This window comes from Accipiter gentilis, chromosome 28 (genome assembly GCF_929443795.1).
Source record: "Accipiter gentilis chromosome 28, bAccGen1.1, whole genome shotgun sequence".
Classification (NCBI taxonomy): domain Eukaryota; kingdom Metazoa; phylum Chordata; class Aves; order Accipitriformes; family Accipitridae; genus Astur; species Astur gentilis.
In genome coordinates, this window is record NC_064907.1 from 2,006,213 (window position 1) to 2,026,005 (window position 19,793).

The window sequence follows — 19,793 nt, forward strand, 5'->3', positions numbered from 1 at the left end:
AGAACACAATTGATGGTAGAGCTAATATACTTGCACACTGAGGGCAGCTGTCATTCCCCATGACTTTCCTGAGGATGAATCTTGAGGGGCTAGCCATGATCCTTCTTGGGTCTAGATCCTCCAGATATGTGTTTGGCAAAACAAATGTCATTATTCTTCACATTCCCAGTGATGGGCCCATTCCTGGGTGTCTCCTCCCAGGACTCCCAGCTGGTCGGTATGACTTCGGTTGATATTGCAACAGATAGCTCCTGGGGACCAAATTATGGTGAGTGATTTCCACTGCAGCTAGTTCTGGCTCTGGGTTGGGCTTGATGTGCTTTCATTAGGTGCAACTGATCTGACTTTGTATATATGGAGAAGTCTGTAAAACAGCAAGGAAAGGTCCAGAACCACTAATCTTTCAAAAGTGCATGAGATGGTATCTTACAGTGTAATACGACCATCTCTGGGGAACATTTGTGACCTGAAAGCACTTACAGCTGCAAGGAGGCAAGAAGGGACTGGAAAAAAATCTACGTGGATAACTGCTGACATCTGGTATCTAATTTGGTGTGAATTTTACCAAAATACAGCTACTTCTGCAATATGTGGGAGCAACTTTCTTCTTGAGAAGTAGTTTTACTGATAAGCACTTTGCCTTGTAAAACTGCAGCATTTTTTAATAAGGCAGTTAAATGCCCTGGAATGGCATTAGCAATTTGCTAAATGAGCAAATGGTTTTGACTTTTCTTTGCTGGATGGTTCCATCCTATCCAGCAAACAGGGAACAGCCGAAGGCTCCTTCATTTGTACTGAACCAAAATCTAATAGTGTGTTAGATGGCTTCTGTGACTATGACTTACTGAAGTCACAAAAATCTGCCAGAGGTGTCAGGGTTCTCAAGTGGTTGACCCCTGTCCATGGGCTCAGAAGCCCCATTTTGGCTCAGGCAGAGCCTTCAGTTCCTGCCCTAGCGATACCATAGGAGTGCTGGTCTCCACCTCTGCCACAACTTGCATGGCACCCTGACAGGAGGTTCTAATAGAAGAGAGGTTTCTAAATACAGGAGTATCTTAAGAAGCCAAGGAAACATAGCACAGACTAAAAGTCACCCATCCACAAAGCTGAAGTCCTAGTTTCCCTGAGCACAAACTAAGAAAGAATTGTCTTAGACAATGAGGAAAAGAAATAGCTTGAAGAACGTATAGGGTCATGCAGCAATTTACCTGTGAAAAAAGAATATTCTTTCTGGTGTAAATATTCCAGGAAATTATTTCTCTCCGGGAATACTCTGGTATAAAACAGAATCTGTGATTTTACTGGAGTGATGTTAATTTATTCCAGAAGAAAATCAGTCCTTTTATAATTGTTATAGGGAGAAAATAGCTTACAATATTCAAAAGTAAACAGAAAGTATTGGGCATTTCCTTGATTTTCTAGCACTTGTAAAATTCTAACTAGAGAGAAGCAGTGAGTGATGAATCCAGCCTTGCATTTGAATAAGGAAACCTGTTTAAAAAAACCATAAAATGAAAGCATTTATAGGAAACAGATGTACTAATATACTCCATGTTACTATGAAAAGCAAATGGATGCAAGTAGAACAATTAGGTCACTGCTAATTTAATTAATTTCTTTACAACAACCATTAATTTCTTTCCTTGGAATAAAGTTCAGTGTGTTTCTTTCTTAGCTTCTTCTTGCATCATCCAAACTTTATTTGGCCTCACTATGCTGGATCCACCACCTTCCCTACTAGGCTTTCATCTGGGTTATTTATATTTGACAAATCAAACAGCTGCTTCCAATTCTGGTCATGATTGACATTCTCAAAAAGGCAGCCACCTGAAGTGTCCCTTCTCTCACTAATTCTAGCAGGAATGAAAAAAATTTTGAGCTTATATACCTCCTATGTTTTTCTGAAACTTGGCCTCAGCCTATTCTTGTTGCTTATTGAGAATTTCCTATACAAATTAGAGAACATCCTTCAGCCCTAACCCTGATAACTAGCTTCCTTGTTAACACCAGTAAATGCAAAAAGGACTGCAAAGGAAAATCATCCTTTAACAAGGTATTGCTTATGACTCTCTTCAGATTTTTTTTATTATTATTTTCTGCCCTTTTCTGTCATGTTCACATACTGTACAGTTATTTATACACATTTACCAGCAAATCCAGGTGGTTCTGCCCTGTATACACTTTGTAGTGGTATAGGTAAACAGGTGAAATGAAATGGATATCTTCAGTACATTAACATTTCAAGAGTGTGAATTCAAGCAAATGTCAAAGATGAGCAATTTTTATTAATGTAGCTTTGTCAATGTGGGGAGGAAAGTAAGGTTGCTGTGGAAGTCATTGATTATTTAATGTAATTATACAAGGGACTTTCAAAAGAAACTATATGTTTGGACAAACTGTGTTTCCATCAAACCCCTGTCTCAGGGTTCTTGCTAGCCTCTTTGTCAGGCTGTTCTCCATCCTTCAGTTGTGAACTAGCTTGGAGGGTTGTTTTGCAGTTTTTTCTAGGGCATTGGATTTGGTCCTTGTTAGAAAAAGGCAGACATCAATGTGGGATTGTGCGCTTCCCAGCATTTGACCTGCTATTTACTTCCCACTGACATCCTCAGCACAATACTGATCACTTCAGTTAGGTTGGCAGGGGAACTGGGACAGGGGTTCAAGTGTTCTTGAGCTGGATGATTATTGGACTTTTGGTATGTTTTTGTATTGTACTGTGCATAGCCCAGCTTGTAGGATTGTACAGATGAGGAATTTAGCAAATACTCATGTAGGAGCTAGGAATGTGCTTTATGGCTTCTGCTTTCTTCCTCTGGCACCTTCAGATTACATCTTTAGGTCTTCACGGTACTACTCCAGATAGAAGAGATGGGGAATTGTGTCCTGGCATACTAAAAGACTTCTGAAGCATCTGTGGAACTTTCTGGGAAGTTGTATAGTTAGCATACTTTTCCCCAGGGCCACAGAAAATTGATGCCATATCCAAGGCAACTCCTTCCAGTCCTCTGTTCCATCGAGAAGGCCAACTTGCAGCAGTACCTTGGTTTTCAAGAAATTGCGGTGTTAACTCCCCCTTAGAAAGACTATTTTCCATTAAGAATTTTATCAAGGCTTCAGGAAGGCAGAACTTCTTACAAACCAGAAATTCAAGGTTTTGATCTGACAAGCTGTATTGTAGCAGCTGAGATGCCAGATCAGATTACACAAAGCAATATTTTACAGAAGACCACAGAAGCTGAGCACATTTGAACTTTGCATCTTCTAGGTCTTTACATGTAAATGAGCAGATCTGAACAATCCACGGATCCAGCTTCTGAGGGAAGTAACAAGAAGGCTTTAAAGAAATATGAAATCTACTTTGCCAGAGTAAAATTCCTGTTCTTGACTTGAGCAAAGGTTCTCCTTCACAACACTGTAGTTCTTTTTGCCTGGAGCAATGGCTATTATTTTAGTTCAGACCCCGCACCCTCATCACAAGACCTAAGGATTTACAAATTCAGAAGAGCAATCACATAGGAAAGATAATACAGACCAAATCCTCCTGCAACAGTGAGACATTTTTTGGCAAACTAAACCAGGAAATCAAGTAGACAACATGACAAAGCAAAAATAACACAACTGCAATAGCTCTGTAAGAATCTGTTTCTGCTTTCTAGAGAATACTTACCTGAAAAGTCCTGCAAGATAATGACTTTTCATTCAGCAAATAGTTTTAATGTTCTAATCATGGTATTTGAAGCTGGTCTACAAAGAAAATGTCTAATTCACCATTTCACCCAAACTTTCCCTATGCTAATGACTGACAGATTTTTCCAGTGAAAGTTTTGGCCTAAATTCTCATTAGGTTCTAAATCTCCAGGTCTCACAAGAAACATGTGGCCAAGCAGAGCCTTGAACCTGCTTTCTAAAATACAAAAAGCACTGTAGTCACAGGCCACCATTCTTCTTTGGTCATGAATGCACTGGAAATTTGATCCAGGCTTATACACAGAGAATATGAAGTAGAAGGCAATTAAACATTTTCTTAAAAATAAACACACTTCTTGACCATTCTACATCTCAGTTCCTCATTTACAGGACGTCTCATTAATGCACATTAATATAAGTGCTTAACCAGAAACAGGGGTAATGACTGTGTTCCCAAAACACACTGAAAGAATGGAATTAGTTGGCATTGACTCCCCAGAAATTTTAAGGATAAATATAATATACATTAAATCATCCATGACCTACATGTTCTGACAGGAAGATACAGATAAATGTGGTTATCTAATGAAGAACAGTCTACAAACTGTGTCAGGATTTTACCTAAAGACTCCAGTGAAAGCTGCTGGAGCTTCGCCATTAACTTCACTAGGTCCAAAGTATTAGTCTCTTGTCTCCAGTTACTTAAAATCAGTGTATATCCTAGAGGGTCCTACCTGCTTGGAGTTTGCCCTTAAAAACTTCGGAAGTAAAATGAATCGGAAAAGTCAACTGAATTAAGATAGTAGAACTGATCTGCCCCTTGGTCCCATATTTCTGCAACTCTACTGCAGTCTGTTTCATTACAGCAGAAAACAAAACTTTGTGTTTTGGTGAGGCTATGTACTGAATGACAAAGACATAGCAATTTAAAGGTTCTTTTTATTGTATTGCACAAGATATCTATGCAATCCATGTAGGTACTGTATTAAAGGATCCACATTTCCCAAAACATTGGCTGTTGCAGCACATATCACAAGCGTTGTGAATAACCAGTGCCTTCTTCAAAAATTAAAATAATTGGTTGCAAGTTTAAGCATGTGTGGCAATAAATGAAATAAAAAAGCAAGGAGTATCAATACATACTTCTTTTCAAACACACAAATATACAATTTTTAGAAGAGCACCAATAATGCCAAGCAACTATTTTGATGAGATACTGTATGTATAGGCTCTGCAGTAAAAAGCCAATATGCACACAAAAAATATATTTCAACTTTTAAAATAATTTAACGATATCATCTTGCTTGTGTCACCTGTTTACAACATATCATTTCATATACAATGTCAGGCCCAAGCCTCAACTTGTGTAAATTTGTGCATATTCATTTAAAGCAGCTGAGACTCTGGACCAGGTGTTCAAGCTGAAAAAGCCTTCAAACTGTTCACATCTGAATACAGAGTGGTAGTATAAGACCAAGAAAGTAGTTACGGTGAAGTTATAACAGAAATGGTACTATAGAAAATGAAGAAAAACACTATCAAACCCCCAAACACAAGGTTCTAGAAAGAGGCCTACATGTAAAGTGATGTCATAATAATTTATAAAAGTGAATAATTAATATCAGTCTCCTTTCTGACACTTAAGAGATTCTCATATATTCAGAAGCCCATAGAAGTGAACTAACCAAATGTCACAATCGGTATCATCCTCAAACTGTTTCTTAAGTTTCTGATCATTATACTGGTACTTAAAAACTTTCTATATTTGCTGAAAACTTATTAAAATTTAGCTTCCTGCTATGAGAATTTAGTGTAATAAAAATCATGAAAAACAATAGGTAAAAAAATAGCATTTTAAGAATATTTTTAGAAAACCCGTCAAACAACTGCAAATACAGCTGATTTTTAAGTGTCTCTACTTTTGGATTAAGTTTTTTTTGTTTGTTTTTGTTTAAGTGAATCACTTGTAAAGAAACAAGGGAGTGCCAGTTCTAAGATTTATTCTTGTCCATTACATTGAGGACCTCATCCAAAAGTGAAGGTCCCAAGTCAAGTTGTAATGAGAGAAGAGAGCCTGCAAGATCTGAAAGGGATTCTTCTGACTTAGTCTTTGTCTTGGTTAGTTCACGTGAAAGTCGACTGTCATCAAATAAATCAACTGTTTGCCAATCAGTGCATCGTTCAGAAAAGCTGGATGAGTGACTGTCTCTACCATTAGTAAAAAGTGAAGAAGAACCATTTTGCTCCCATATGTCATCTTTGTATGTTTCTCCATCCTCCATCTGCTTACTTTTCTCCTGCAATTTTTCTTCTATTACTGGCTCACAGCTAAGCCTAGCATTTCTCGATGACCTGATGGATTCTTGCTTTGAATTAAATGTCACTGGTGACAGTAAGGGCAGTGTAAGGGCTTGAGAACCCCCAATGGCAGGAAGGGAAATAGCATTTTTGAGCACTGGCGATGGAGTTTCTGTAAACATGGATTCAGAAGTGCTGTTTGCCCTTAAGAATTCATTGTGGCCACCAGATTGGCTAATTCTGGTTTCTCCTTCATTTCCAGGCAATAGCTCATAGTTGCCCTGCAAAAAGGAGATGTCTCCAAAAACGTCATGTTGTCCCTCTTTTCCAATGTGTATGGTGTGACGAAAATCTCCAAGTGGTGGACTGATCATATCAGGAGATAAGATATCCCTTAGTTTGAATTTCTTCCCTTTCTTATTGTTAGCAGCTTTCAAGTAGATGGGTGTCTTGGCTGGCATCTTGCTTGTAGTTTCTGAGAGAGGAAGTTATTATATAAAAAAAAGAAAGAAAAAGAAGAAAAAAAAGGAAGGGGGAGGGGAGGGAGAAGCCTCTTACAAAATCAGTTATTCTTGGGAGACCTTCAGTGTTACCAACATTACATCATCATCTTGAACCACTCTTGCACATGAAGTTCTTTTCTTCTGATGCAGAGAACTGTGGGGTATGTGAAGGTCAATGTCTCCCACTGCAGATCTTTCCAAGGTAGAGCACAACTTTCAGGTCAGTTAGCAACCAAATGCCCTGCTACTTCCAGAAGTTGAGAAAACCTGCATGGGATACAAAATCAGGTTATCATTAATTTATTTTTCATGGTTCATTCAGTCTTTTTTTAAATAAAAAATTAGTAATAGTACTGACAGTTCCAGCCTGCAGATTAGCTTTATGATGTTGCTTCCCTTCATTAGGCAAGATAAAAGAGTTTAGATTAACAAGGGCTAGCTAACCTTTCTCTGACTTCATAGCTTTTTTGAAGTCAGAGTTCCTTAGACACGGTTACTGAGCACAATTCATTTGATAAATATCACTATCTCAACCTTTCTTCTCAAAATGCTGGCCTTTGAGAGCACATGCAGAAACACATTTATAACATTCAACAACATTAAACTTTTGGTAGACCTGGGAAGATTGACAGTCATTCAGGAAACCTTTTTGGAAATGGAGTAGACCACGTCAGATTAGAGAACTTGAGATACCACCATTTAGTGCTGGAACTCTCACAAACTGTCACTAATAACATTTCTGATAATTGTGCCCATTTAAAAGGATAGTTTTATGTACTTGAAAAAAGTGCTAGTCATTAGTTAGAAACATCCAAATGCAGGTGTCTTAGAAGAGACTGATTCTTGTGACTACAATCTTTAGACTACAGGAATTCTTCATAGAAATTAGTTATAGACTAACTCACAAATTATGTAGGCCGTGAGGCCAAAGTGACTCAGAGTTGTTCTGTGCAGCCAAATGAAACAGTGTTTGCAAACCAAGTTGTCCTATTAGAATGTGGTCTCTGAAAAGCCTGATGAAGCAGTCCACAAGGGCTAACAGGCTATTGGGTCAACAAGTTAAGGAAAAACACTCTTCATTAATGCTTTAATGGTGTATTTCTTCCTTAGAGTACCAGTTCCTGACTCTTGAGCAATCTCAGAATAAATGTATTTTTCTCCTGGACATTTTTGTACTTTTCCCTATTAAGTCCATGGACCACCAGAGCATCACAGGTCACTCCTCCGCAAAAGAAGATTCAGCCACAAACCCCTCACACTCTGTCCATCACCATCATCACTCTATAAAGCAGCTTGCAGTTTTTGCACAGAAAGACTTTTCTAGCAGTAAGCAAAGGGAAGCTGTCTGTAACAAGGCTACTTTTGCTGCCTTTTTTCCATGCCCCAGCAGACATTTTTGTTCATCAAATTAAGCCCAGTAAGAATCACCAGTTTTAAAACTTTGTACTGTATGGTTATACAGCCAGATTGTCAAGAAGCATTTAAGCATTTTCACAAATCCTTTAACCTGAGTAATTAGTTCCTAAATGGGGTACTTAACTGTGCATCACAAGAGGAGCTGGGAATCTAGCCAGGTTAGTATTCTGGTTTTTTGATTCCCACCCAATACCTACTGCACTTCAGATAACGTTGAAAAGCCCTCCCCCCAAAAGTACAACATAAAGATGAAAGCTGTCATACAAAATAAACCTAATGTTCAATAAGTTATGAGGACATTTTATACTTTTAAGCTCAATTTTGAAATACAACTGACTGCATCAACCAGTTAAAAGCACATCAAAGCTTCCTTCTACACAACAAAATGGTAATTCATTAGGCTCTACAGAATACTAGGAGATTCACATTACATACCAAAACTCCACCAACTTAACTCCATGTCAGTACTGTAAGATAGAAAAGTAAGTCCTAAATAAGATCTCTGCTAGTGCTACATGCCATGGGAACAGAACTGATTAGTCAACTCAGCTACCTTTCAGTTTAAAGCTGAAAAAATCATAGCCTTGTTTCTCCCGATTAACATTCTACCCAAGTAACCCATTTAGCTAAACAAAATGCCCTCAGTTCTACAGAGAAGAATATTCTTAGCAAACAAAGCCAAATGGTGAGATTGTTTTAAGTTTGTCTAGTGAACTCAGGTCTATCTCACTTCCCAGGAATAACAGGCTGAATTCCCTCTTGATTCTAATTCCTCATTCTTTCAGATCTTTTAATCTGTCATGAATGGCAATGTAGTGTCAATGTGGCCCAAAGTCATGCCTGTTGGTCACTAGTTTAAAATGAAAGACAAATCCGAGTTCATTCAAAGCTTTCATGGCTTCCACCAGTTTGGATGTGTATCAAACACCATGATCACCAAACTCCATAAGAAGATTTCAAAGAAACCTGAAGGACACAATGAAACATCTGAACATCAAGAAATACTAAAATCAAGTGTAAAATAACTTTTAATATAAATAATCCATTTTGACACACTAGAAGAGCACCGTATTTTATTTAGCTCATAGCTTGGGGAGAAAAAAAAAATGCAAAAACCCCAAATAGAGCAAACTTGTGGGCATCCAGATCTCCTTTAGTTCTTGCACCATGAGAGAGCCCCAGTAAGGGGCAGTGTAAAACCATACTACCTCTGAGGGTGCTGCAAGAGGCTCTGGTGTTAAGAATTATAATCCCTCTCTATACAGCAGTCCCTGCAACTGTGAAGGCCTTGCCTTCTATTTGGCCAGTGCAAGAGGCTTTACATTTAAAGAGAAGAACTTTTACATGCTTACTGCAAGCATCGTTTTCTCTGCTGAAAACAAAGGCTCCCCTTGCTGCAGATTTTACTAGCTACTCTACTGAAAATCTGCAAATTACACTTTGTAAATAAAAGATGAGGGTTCCCTACTCAATGGACAGGCTTTCCACATACAGCATAACATAGGCTTCAGAGCAACTGTACTGTTTCTGCATACCTATCCTCTTAAAGGAGTACAGATTTTAATCTACTTTGAACAGCTGAAATATATCATAAATCGGGAATATTCACTTAGCCTAAAATACTGTTGTTACTCATATTTCATTTGCAATTAAAGAAGAACCTATATCAATATATAATGTGGTTTTAAAAAAAAAAGGAAGGAAAAAATATAAAACCAACTTTGGCAAATGAAGAAAGGCTTAATGAGACTAAGCCTCCAGCTCAGCTGCTGCAAAACTAAAAAATTAGTCCACAAAATTCTCACACGAACCTTACACACTCCCTGCATTCAGCAAGATTTAATGAAATCACCAGTACACAGTCTAAGAGAAGGGACACAACACACTCCAATCTCGATACCAGGCCACACAGTAAAGTTCACCTTGTCTTAAAATGAGACCTTTTTCTGATCTTGCTGCTAAGAGTCTCTGTTTTGACTAATTTCAACTCAGTAACAACGTGAATGTATAGTCAAACTGGACAGTTGAATGAGAAATTATAAGAAAACCAAATGCATAACCAAAAGCCCACAGTCCCAGGCTGCCAGCCTACAGTGGAAGATCCTAATTTAAGAGAAAAACAACATGAAAGGATTTTTCTTCCAGTTGAAGAGATATCCCTCTCCCAACAAGATCCAAGCATGGGCGAAACCACAGAAATTTCAGCCCAGTGAAAATTAAAGTTTTAGTTTGGCTGTAACACTTGCTTATTCTCATTCCTATCACTTCACACTCTCATTTAAGGATTTTGCTTGGTAACAATGACTAATGTTTTCAGAGGCACTCCTAATGCACTTTGTGAACCTTCTGTCCACTCAGTAATCATCACCTTCCACACAGTTCAAAGTTTTCCATGGATGACTTAGTTTATTCCACAGTCTGTTTTAAAAGGACAGACTATCAGCAAATATCTCAACAGCTAAGCTTACGAAGCTAGACACGAATAAGGGTCGAGGTGCAAAATTTTATTTGTGCACAAATCCCCAAAGACCTAGATCCTTAAGCAGAGTCCTAGGCGAATAAATGATAGAAAGAAAATCCTATTTCCACAGGGCAGGACCCGAAGAAGATGTGCACTCTAAGAAGCCTATGAGCTTTCTACAGGACAATCCCTTGCAAGGGCTCTGCCTTACACATCATTGGCTAGAAGCATGTGAACTTTAGAGAAACCCATTTCCAAAACATCGTTTAAAATAACACTGAATTATCTTGTGGATCAAGTCACCAGGAAAAACCAGAGTCTGTACATTATTTAAATATCCAAATGAGGTTATAGTAACACAGCAAAAGACAGACACAAACTACGCAATAAGCTGCTGTAACTTTTCTACACAATGAAATATCTGCAAGCATAGAAGAATTAGGCTTTAGGGGTTCATTTTAGGTTTTAACTACCAGTAGCTTCCAGCAGCACAAACAAACTTGAGAATGTCCTTGTCAATGCTGTTACTTCCACTATGCCTGAAACAACATCAGTGCAAACCACATTTTTATTGTTTTTGTAACAGGGACTTGAACTCATGCAGTCACAATTCCTGAATGCTAGTAAAACAAACTTCCAGTATAACCAAGTCTTCAGGTACAAGAAAAGCAGCAGATGATGCACCATAGAGCTTACCTCTCATGTTCCCGTGAACTTAGGTATCCGTATCAGCTGGCAGCCTCTGAAGATAAGGGGCCACAAAACTGTCCACTTCTAGACCAGGCCACCAGTGAGCCTCTGCTTATAGAGCCACCACCTTCCGAGTAGCTTTCACCAAATCAGGTGGTAACACTTCTCCCTCCAGATTGTTCATCTAAGTTTACCTTGTTTATAAGAGGCCCAGCCTTTCAATTCATCTGTATTAAAGTCAACTTCCCTGATCAGATTAGAAGTCCTCACCCCTTTGTTTCTCCTTCCATCAAAGAATTTGCATCTTTCTGATTAAAGCTACAGATTTAATTACTTTATAAAAACAATCAGGCTAATCACACTTAACTTCAACTAATTTTCTCAAACTGCACTCAGCCTACCTTCCTAGATCAAATCTAACCTATTTTATTCCATTGTCACATACACTTTTTTAGAAAATGAAGGAAAAAATCCCCAATCCTTCCCACTGCTACAGAAACACAGGTCAAGAGGGGACCCTAAGATGCAGTTAATTAATTTCTCCATCATCCTTCAAAGACCCAGATGCCTTCTGCTAGTCCAGGAAGACGTCTGTCTCCCCTACTCTTAAAATTCCCTGCAGGTGCAGACTGCACACATTAATTTATTTCACAGAGGCTAGTCATCAGAGAAGATGCACCTAAAGTCTCCCCTGCTCTAATCTGGACCCTGATGCATACAGTTCATTACTTTATGCATTCTACATCTCCTTTCAGCCTTTTCTTCTTCAGATTAAAGAACACAAATATTTCAATCTTGCAACACAGGTCATGTTTTCTGGAGCTTGGATAGCTTACTCCCAACCTCCTTTTCTGGACTTCCTCCCCTCAGCTCAAATCTTTCTTTAAATATGCCCAAAAGCAAATACAATATTCAAGCTGAGATCTCAATTTCTCTCTTAATAGAGTATCTGCATTTTTCTTTCAGCATCACAACATTGTTGGCTTATGATTAGTTTGTGGTCCACTAAAAACCTAGCTCCTTTAGTGAAGAACTGTTGTCTAGCCAGTTATTCTACATCTTGTTCTTGACTATACCTCTGTAGCAAAGCCTCCATACCCACTGCATTGCATTCTATTCATTTCAAACACTTCAAATGGCCAGGATCACTTGGAATTTTAATCTTGGCCTCTACAGCATACAGGTTTAGCATCATCTGTGAATTTAATAAGCATACATTCAAATAATTCATGAAAATATTGTGTAATAACAGAGATGCAAGATAGCCCTGCAGAGTTCCACCTGATACATCTTTCCAGATTAACAGTGGCTCGATACTCCAAGGTACTGCTACTTGAAGCAGCTTGAATTCTTGAAACAGTTGTCTGCTCAGGGGTAAGTAAGGAAATGTAAATATGTTCTGTAATACAGATATATTAATGAATGACAAGGAAGTCTTGGAAAACTTCAGTTATATGCTAGCTGGAGAGAAAAAAATATGTTTTTTTTTAAAAAGCAAATGAATTAATTCATTATCAGTCATCTTTGGAAGGGAAAGTGAAAGGGAAATGTAGGAAAAATCATATAAGGATACATTTTCATGTTTCTTGTTAGAAACACTTTTCCCCACATAAATCAAAGATAAATAGTACACTAACTGTGAGCGGTCCACCTGAATAAGTGTTAATGGTCATTAAGTGTAAGGACAGGGACTGCATACAGTGTCTTTCCAGGTATCTTCCATTTCTCCAGCACCCGCCTCTTTTTCCCCCCTAAAACCTAGGTTCATGAAGGAAAAAAAAGCCAAGTTCCTGAAATTATTTTAAATTGTTGACTCCTTTAAATCTTGCCACTTTTCTCTGCATAGTACCCTTGCAAATGGATCAAGCTAGAGTAAATCATACTAACCAGGGAACACCTTCAACTTTAAACCATTAAAGTACTTGTGGATTATATTGAAATGAATGAGGTATTTCACCTATTTAAGAGTTTCCATTTTAGCTTGTAAGAAAACAAAATAAAGGAAAGCCAACCTGGTTTAGAACTGCCCCCCCCAAAAAAAAAAAAAACAAAAAACAAAAAACCACCAAAAAATCATTTTCACAGTTCAATTTATCCTTCAAAAAGCTGTACCAGCACAGCAGGAAGGAGCTGCTGAAGTTATCTAATTTGGGGCTGCTGTCTACTTTAAGCAACTGGCCCCAGTCTCCAGTTATTATTTTGTTCTGTATCAGTCTGTGAGATTAGAAAGGCCCCTTATCAACCAGTAACTATCATCCCTGTTAAAGTACTTGAATACTAACCAAGTTGTTTCTCAATCATCCTTTTTGATAGAAGTGAACAGGGGGAATTCCTCATGTGGTGATGGTGGGGGAGTAATTTTAAACCTTCAAATACATCACTCTCTCTCCTTTGAACCCTCTCCAATTTTCCAGCATCTTTTTCAGAGCAGATCAGAATTAGTGACAACATTTCAATATCGTTCTCCCTAACAGCATATACAAAGATAAAAATCACTTCTTTCTTCCCATCATTGCTGCCTTGTTTATAAACAAGATCATATTTCTACTTTTATCCTCACCACCTTACAACAGGAATTTTGCAGTATTTGCAGGGTAGCATTATATTACAAACCATATAAGAGTTCTTGTGCTGGTATAACTGGTAAAAATTAATTCTCCAAGCAAAGTAAACTATATTGGCAAAAGTTGAAATTTGTTATCACTGCCATTTCTTGGTTCAGAGTAGGCACCCCCATTCTATTTTTTAGGATGAAGATACACATACATTCAGTTAATCAACAAATTTTGCCAGCACAGCCAGTGGTGGTGCTCATATTACACTAGTTTGTCCAGTAAGACTCTATTCCTTAGACAAAACCAAACAAACAAAAATAGGCTTTCCAAGCTATCATTCTCCAGCAAATAAGCTGAATTTATATTCTTTAAGATAAAAAGCAAGGCCATACTTCAGAAAGAGAAAACATTTTATTTGAATGTGCTCAGGCTGCCAATCAATAAATCAGTTGAGATTTCTCCACCTTCCTCATCAATATAATTCCTCACGAAACTCCATCACCTGCAAATTTGTACCACAACAATTTTGCACTTATTTGCAGGCTGGTCATAAAAATACTATGCAGCCCAATGCTGTATAAAAAAATCTCTGCATTTTTTATTTCAGTAGAAATATATCCCTCTGGTGCTGACTTCTTTCTAATGTTTAGTCTGAGATTCTAAATGTTTTTAATACATGCTTTGTTGACACTGCAGAGGACTGGCTGTGATGCAATATTAAGTCAAATGCCTTATAGAGTCTGTTTTTCTAGTTGTGATTTTGACCACTCATTAGAATGTCTTAAGTAATTCCCCTTCTTTTTTTTAATCAAGCAAATTTTTTTGCACCTTCCAACAGGTTTTGGTCACAGCTTTCTTTCAGCTTTGAAAAGTTAGCATCTTTTCTAGAATAATAAAAACCTTTTTTGTTTTCTTTTCTTCTCTTCTCCAGAGACAGGAATTTAATAAGCTCACTGTATTCTGTTGTTTGGCTCCATGGACTGAAACAGGTCCCTAACTATTACCTTCTCCTTAGCTTTGTTGGCTGGTACATTCATACATACGGATTTAATACCATATAGTTCAGTTTTATCATTGGCTTTCAAAAATTGGGTGAGTGCAAGACCATGAAGACTTAGGCATAGGTACATGTCAGTACAAAGTCTAGCACCTTAGCTCATGCAGCTGGTGAAGGCAAGGTTACGCTACGTCAGACAGACTGTGCACTGAAGCACAGTCACACATTTCCTCCTGCAAAGTCAAGAGACCAGATGAGCAAATAGCTGGGGACCATAAACTTGTAAACCACAAGATGGAGAGGCTTAAAAACTTGTCCATCAATTCTCTCAGGTCAAAGGAAAACCACTGTGAAATGAGACAAAAAAAACCCCTATAAGTTGATCCTATGTGCCACCTAAAAGATAGGTAACTGCTCTGGTTGAAATCTCATCTGCCGAGGGAGAAGAAAGGAACAGTTTTTAGCCAAAGCAGCTGCCTGACACAGCTCAAGGCATGTTCACGTAAATGCTGGTATTACCATATGGAAGAACTTGGGAAGATGTGGACTGAGGCAGGCAGTACTGCCCCTTTTGATGGCAGCCAGCACTCCTATCAGTTTAAGTGGATTACGAATCCACACCCTTTGTAATTCTGAGCAGGTTAGCATAGATGTCTTTCTCTTTTGACACAGAAGGTGTAGTTCCCCAACCCAGCTCTGCTCTCAAAGTTGGTTTAAGAAGTTCCCACCCTGGATTCCTCACTCCTTGCTGCTGGTTCCCAGTTCTGCACTGCAGTTCCTTGTACCCTCTGTGGGCAGGCAGACCTACAAGCCACACTGCAAACAGGTCACAGCAGTAGTTCTCCCCACTGACTCAGTTTACAGTAAGGGCTTACCAACAGCTGCAGCGTGACTGATGGCAATGCTTCAAGAGAGTTCAAGCCCAATATAACTGTTGCTGTCAGAAAGGCATTCTCCCCTTCCCCCCTACTGTGTGCACACGACCCCTCACAAGCCAGTTCAGCACACTGAACTGGGTGAAAACTAACTAGGAAAGGGGTGTAAGATCACAAGGCTAGGACTGAGACTGCTACTTTCAGCTGCAAAAAGTCATTTGAATAGCTTAGCTGTCTCATGAAACATCACTCTTAGAGAGCAAGGAGTTCTGGCAGAAGGGATGGGCAATTCTTAACCAACTCTTCTGCAAGAAAAAACATCCATGGAATTACATCCAGATTTTATTCACTTCTGATGCAAAAATGGCTTGGTAGCTCCACTAGCTTCTGCCTTAGAGTTCCCAAGGCTTCTGTCATGTTGAAATTTTTTTAAAAGGATCCCTAGCTTAACATTTCCTTAACTGGTAGGTCCTGACAGAAGGCAATCTAAAAAGCATGTTGCAAGATCCCAATTAAAAAACAAACAAACAAAAAAACACCCTACCCTGAACTCCCCACCTCCAATTCTCAAATACCCTTCATCTCTAAGTCAAATAATTCTTCATCATCTCCTTGAAACACACAAGTGACATAGGCATATTAGAATCACTAGTTCTCCTATTATTCAATTCTCAAAGCATTTCACTTGAAATAAGTATTTACCATCTTGAAGTGGCTGATAAACTAGGTTTAAAACAAACTTGAAGGCCAGAGAGCCCTCTATCTGCAAAGGCTAACAATGAGGTAGAGGTACAAAGCTACAGTAGAATATAAAGTTGCACAGGACTTTTTTTATTACATAGAAAAAGGATGAATCCTCTGCTCTGTTGCAGTTTTACCTCCTTCAGAGAGTTGAATGGTCATCAAGATGAGATCAAAGAGCATGTGGTTGGGGTAGATGGAAGAAAGGGAATTCTTCAATGGATTACAAAAATCTTCACTGAATTTCTTTTTTGGTCCAACTCATGCCCTCTTTAAGGAATGGGGATGAAATCATGGAGTAAATAGGACTTCTAAAATTTTGTTATCTATATGCAATTCAAAGTAGATTGTTAATACAACTAAAGTAACTGTTTTAACACCCTTATATGAAACAAAAGGAAAAAAATAGAAATCATTGTGAGTTTATGCTGTACTCCTAACAAAACAACTCCACAATTTGAAGGCACCATTTGAGCAGAGGTAAGAATCTGGAGCAATAAGTGACAACTGAAAGACATGTCATTCTGGCTCTGCTCTGCAGCATGTCAGCGACACTTGTGACGTGCCCCACCTGATATGGATGCATCACACTGGACAGCAGCGCAGGGGTCCCCACTTCCTCCTGAGATCTCTCTGCTACAGATGCTCTGGTCTGTGAACTTGAGTTGCTTGTACTAAATTGATCAGACTTCTTTTTTCTGGAATATATCAAGTAGCATCAGAGTGCATTCACTCTCTGTGCCAACAGTTGTATTTCACATACTGCTCTTAAAACCAGGCAGAGTTCATCAGTGTAATTTGAAAGGAATTAATATACTCAGCACTTGTACAGGGGTATACTGTCTGAATATTCAGAGTGGCACAGTGGCAATTCAGTGCTAAAGCTAGTTTACTGGTTAGCAGCTGATATTTCTTTCAAACTCTAAACCCCAGATATTTAATTAAACTATCTGAAATACTTCTGTCTCAAATCCCCCTAAAGCAACCTTCTCAACACTCAGGGTTTTACCTCAGCCAGTACTCAGCACCTATCTTTCCATTACTGCAGCCATATTTCAAAAGATAAGTACATTTCTAAGACACAGCTTCAGCCAAATGGCAAGTGAGATGACAGCATCTGTATATAGAGGAGACTGGACCTCAAGCTTGCATGTGCAGGCAACGTGACCGAATAATTAAATGGGTCAGGGAAACATGCTGTATCCAATGAACCCAAGCAGACCTAATGTACTGCAAGTTGAGTCCTGTCCTTTGCAGCTTTCTGGAAAAGCATTTTGCAGATGTTCATGTTCTCTCTGCACTCTGCAGGGGCTCCTGCTTAGAACTTTGCCTTGAGACTAAACAGAGGGATTTATGTTCTCTTGCAAAGGTCAATATTTCAAAGTGCTCCAAAATGGACATTTTGTTTTCAGAGTAGTGTCAAGGGAAAGCTTATTGGCGGCAAAAAGAAAACTTCTAGTAGGCAGTCACATTAGGGTAATGTAATCGTGACTCATGCTCCTCACCCATTTCCTGACTAGGGCTGTACATGATCAAAAGAAAACCAGCCACAGTAATGCTGCCACTCGTTAATGTTAGCTAGCCTGAAAGGATTACAGACTACCAAAAAACAAACTCATTGCAGAGTATCCTATTTAAAGCCTGGCATAAACTGACAGTGACACACACAGTGGCGTAATACCATACTCAACCAAAACAACTATTTGCTTTAGTTGCGAGAAACAAGTTACAACTTTTTATTACGAGTTCTCCTACCTGAACAAACCTTCTCACACACCTTAAAACACTGTAAATCCTTGGGGCGTGTAAGGAGAGGGAGGGGACTATCCAATTGCTAGCTAGTATCTAAAGAAATACAAGATACAGGGCCCTTTTGCAGAAGATCACAGCAAACAGACTGCTATAAAACAACTACCACCTCCCCAGAAAGGCTGTAGAAGAAGACACACACACACAAGCCAAAGCACGAGCTGGGCCTAAGTGGCTGTCACCTTATAAGAAAGGCACTGCAAGAGGCAATTTCTGTCTCAGTGTTCAATCCTGTTGGGCAGCCTGAGTGAAGCGTGCGCTTAATGATGCAAATTGGTGTTCATTTGTATAAAGAGCGATTCAGCAGAAAACAAATTTCAGATCCTTGTTGGGACCTTGGTCACATTTCATTTGTTCCAAACCCCACATTAATGAAAAGCCCCAAATTACTCAGATGTCTAACCTAGTTTCTGTTGAAATGTTAGGTAACACAGGTGACAACACCCAGCTGCACCTCTCTGCACCCTCACAGGCCAAATAGAATCATTTAGGATGGAAAAGACCTTTAAGATTATTGAGTCAACTCTTCTCCCTCCCTCCTACCTCAGAAGCAGAGCCCTGCACTCGCAGGTCCCTTTCACTTCCCTTTACAAATGCCAACTAACAGTTAAACATGCCCCTCAGCACCAGTCACTGCGTTCCTTATGCTTCTTCCAACAAGGGAGATCAAAGGGGAGAGAGATCCTGAAGCTGACCATTAAACATATAATCCATTGCCAAAACCATTGTACATAGAATCAAGACTGATCAGCAGTGGCACTCCACTCCCAGGATATTGAGGGGACATATGCCAGGTATCTGACAGCCAATTTCAACCCAAATTTAACAACCTGGCTTTTTAGTAATGCCTCAGCTTACCTCTTGGAAATCTCAGACATTTTGCTCTTCACATGATACAGAGTACTGGGGGACAGGTAGGAGAAACAATCCATTGCACAAGGCAAAAGTTCCTTTTAGGTCTGACTAAATGAACAACAGCTAAATATACTAAGCCTGTATTTTATCTAAGTTGCACTAATTACTTCAGAGTTGATAGAAGGTAGCTCTGAAAGAGAGCACACATATACCAAGGCCTTACACTGCATTGTGACACTTGCTACTAGACTGTTATAACTCTGCTTGGTCATCACATGTCTTATTTATATAACTCTAACGGTACAGAAGTGAGGTGCAGCAATCCCTTTGGGCATGGATGCACCTCTCTCTTGACCAAGAACAAGCTGTTACCACATGCTGCGAGTCATTCATGTACTAATTCATACAGCTGGTATGGAAGGCAGTGGGGTGTAGGCAGACAAATAAAAGAACATATTTTGGGAACCTACTTTCCTGTGTAAAGGACACATTTATTTACTTAATCCCTTAATAAGCAGGTAAAATGAACTTCTGCCTTTACTGAAGGCTATTTAAAGCAAATTTCTAATGGCTCTTGCAAGCTCCAGGGAGTCAGAATTCAAGTCATGGCAGGAGTGATACTTTGCTTAGTGTGGTTTACCATCCTTTGGAATTTTAAGAAAAGGTGATATGTTGTAGAGCCCAGCACACACACCTGCAGTGCTGACAAAAACCTCTGCTCAAACACTAGAAGAAAAAAAAACCACACAAAAAACCAAACCAAAACCAACCAAATAACCCCCGAAACCCACAGAACAACTATGGCAAAAAACCACCCACCAACTCAGAAAACAAAACCAATGTAAAGATGGTCAGAATCCAAGCCACAGAAGTAAATGGCCAGGTATTCCTGATGTCCTTAGTGTA

At 39.0% G+C, this 19,793-nt stretch overlaps 1 protein-coding gene across 6 annotated transcripts in view; it reads right to left on the reverse strand.

Moving 5' to 3' along the window:
* Positions 1-4,568: 4,568 nt before the first annotated feature.
* CDC42EP3 (CDC42 effector protein 3) overlaps positions 4,569-19,793 on the reverse strand; it is a 34,834-nt gene continuing 19,609 nt past the window's right edge. For 4 of the 6 annotated variants that reach the window (XM_049831443.1, XM_049831440.1, XM_049831442.1 and 1 more), the window contains one exon: positions 4,569-6,755. In XM_049831443.1, coding sequence (XP_049687400.1) covers positions 5,679-6,446 — 768 coding nt within the window. In that variant the 5' untranslated portion in view covers positions 6,447-6,755 and the 3' untranslated portion in view covers positions 4,569-5,678. Of the gene's footprint in view, positions 6,756-11,061; positions 11,105-19,793 lie in introns of those variants that run through there. The other 2 variants (XM_049831439.1, XM_049831444.1) reach the window with 2 other exon arrangements.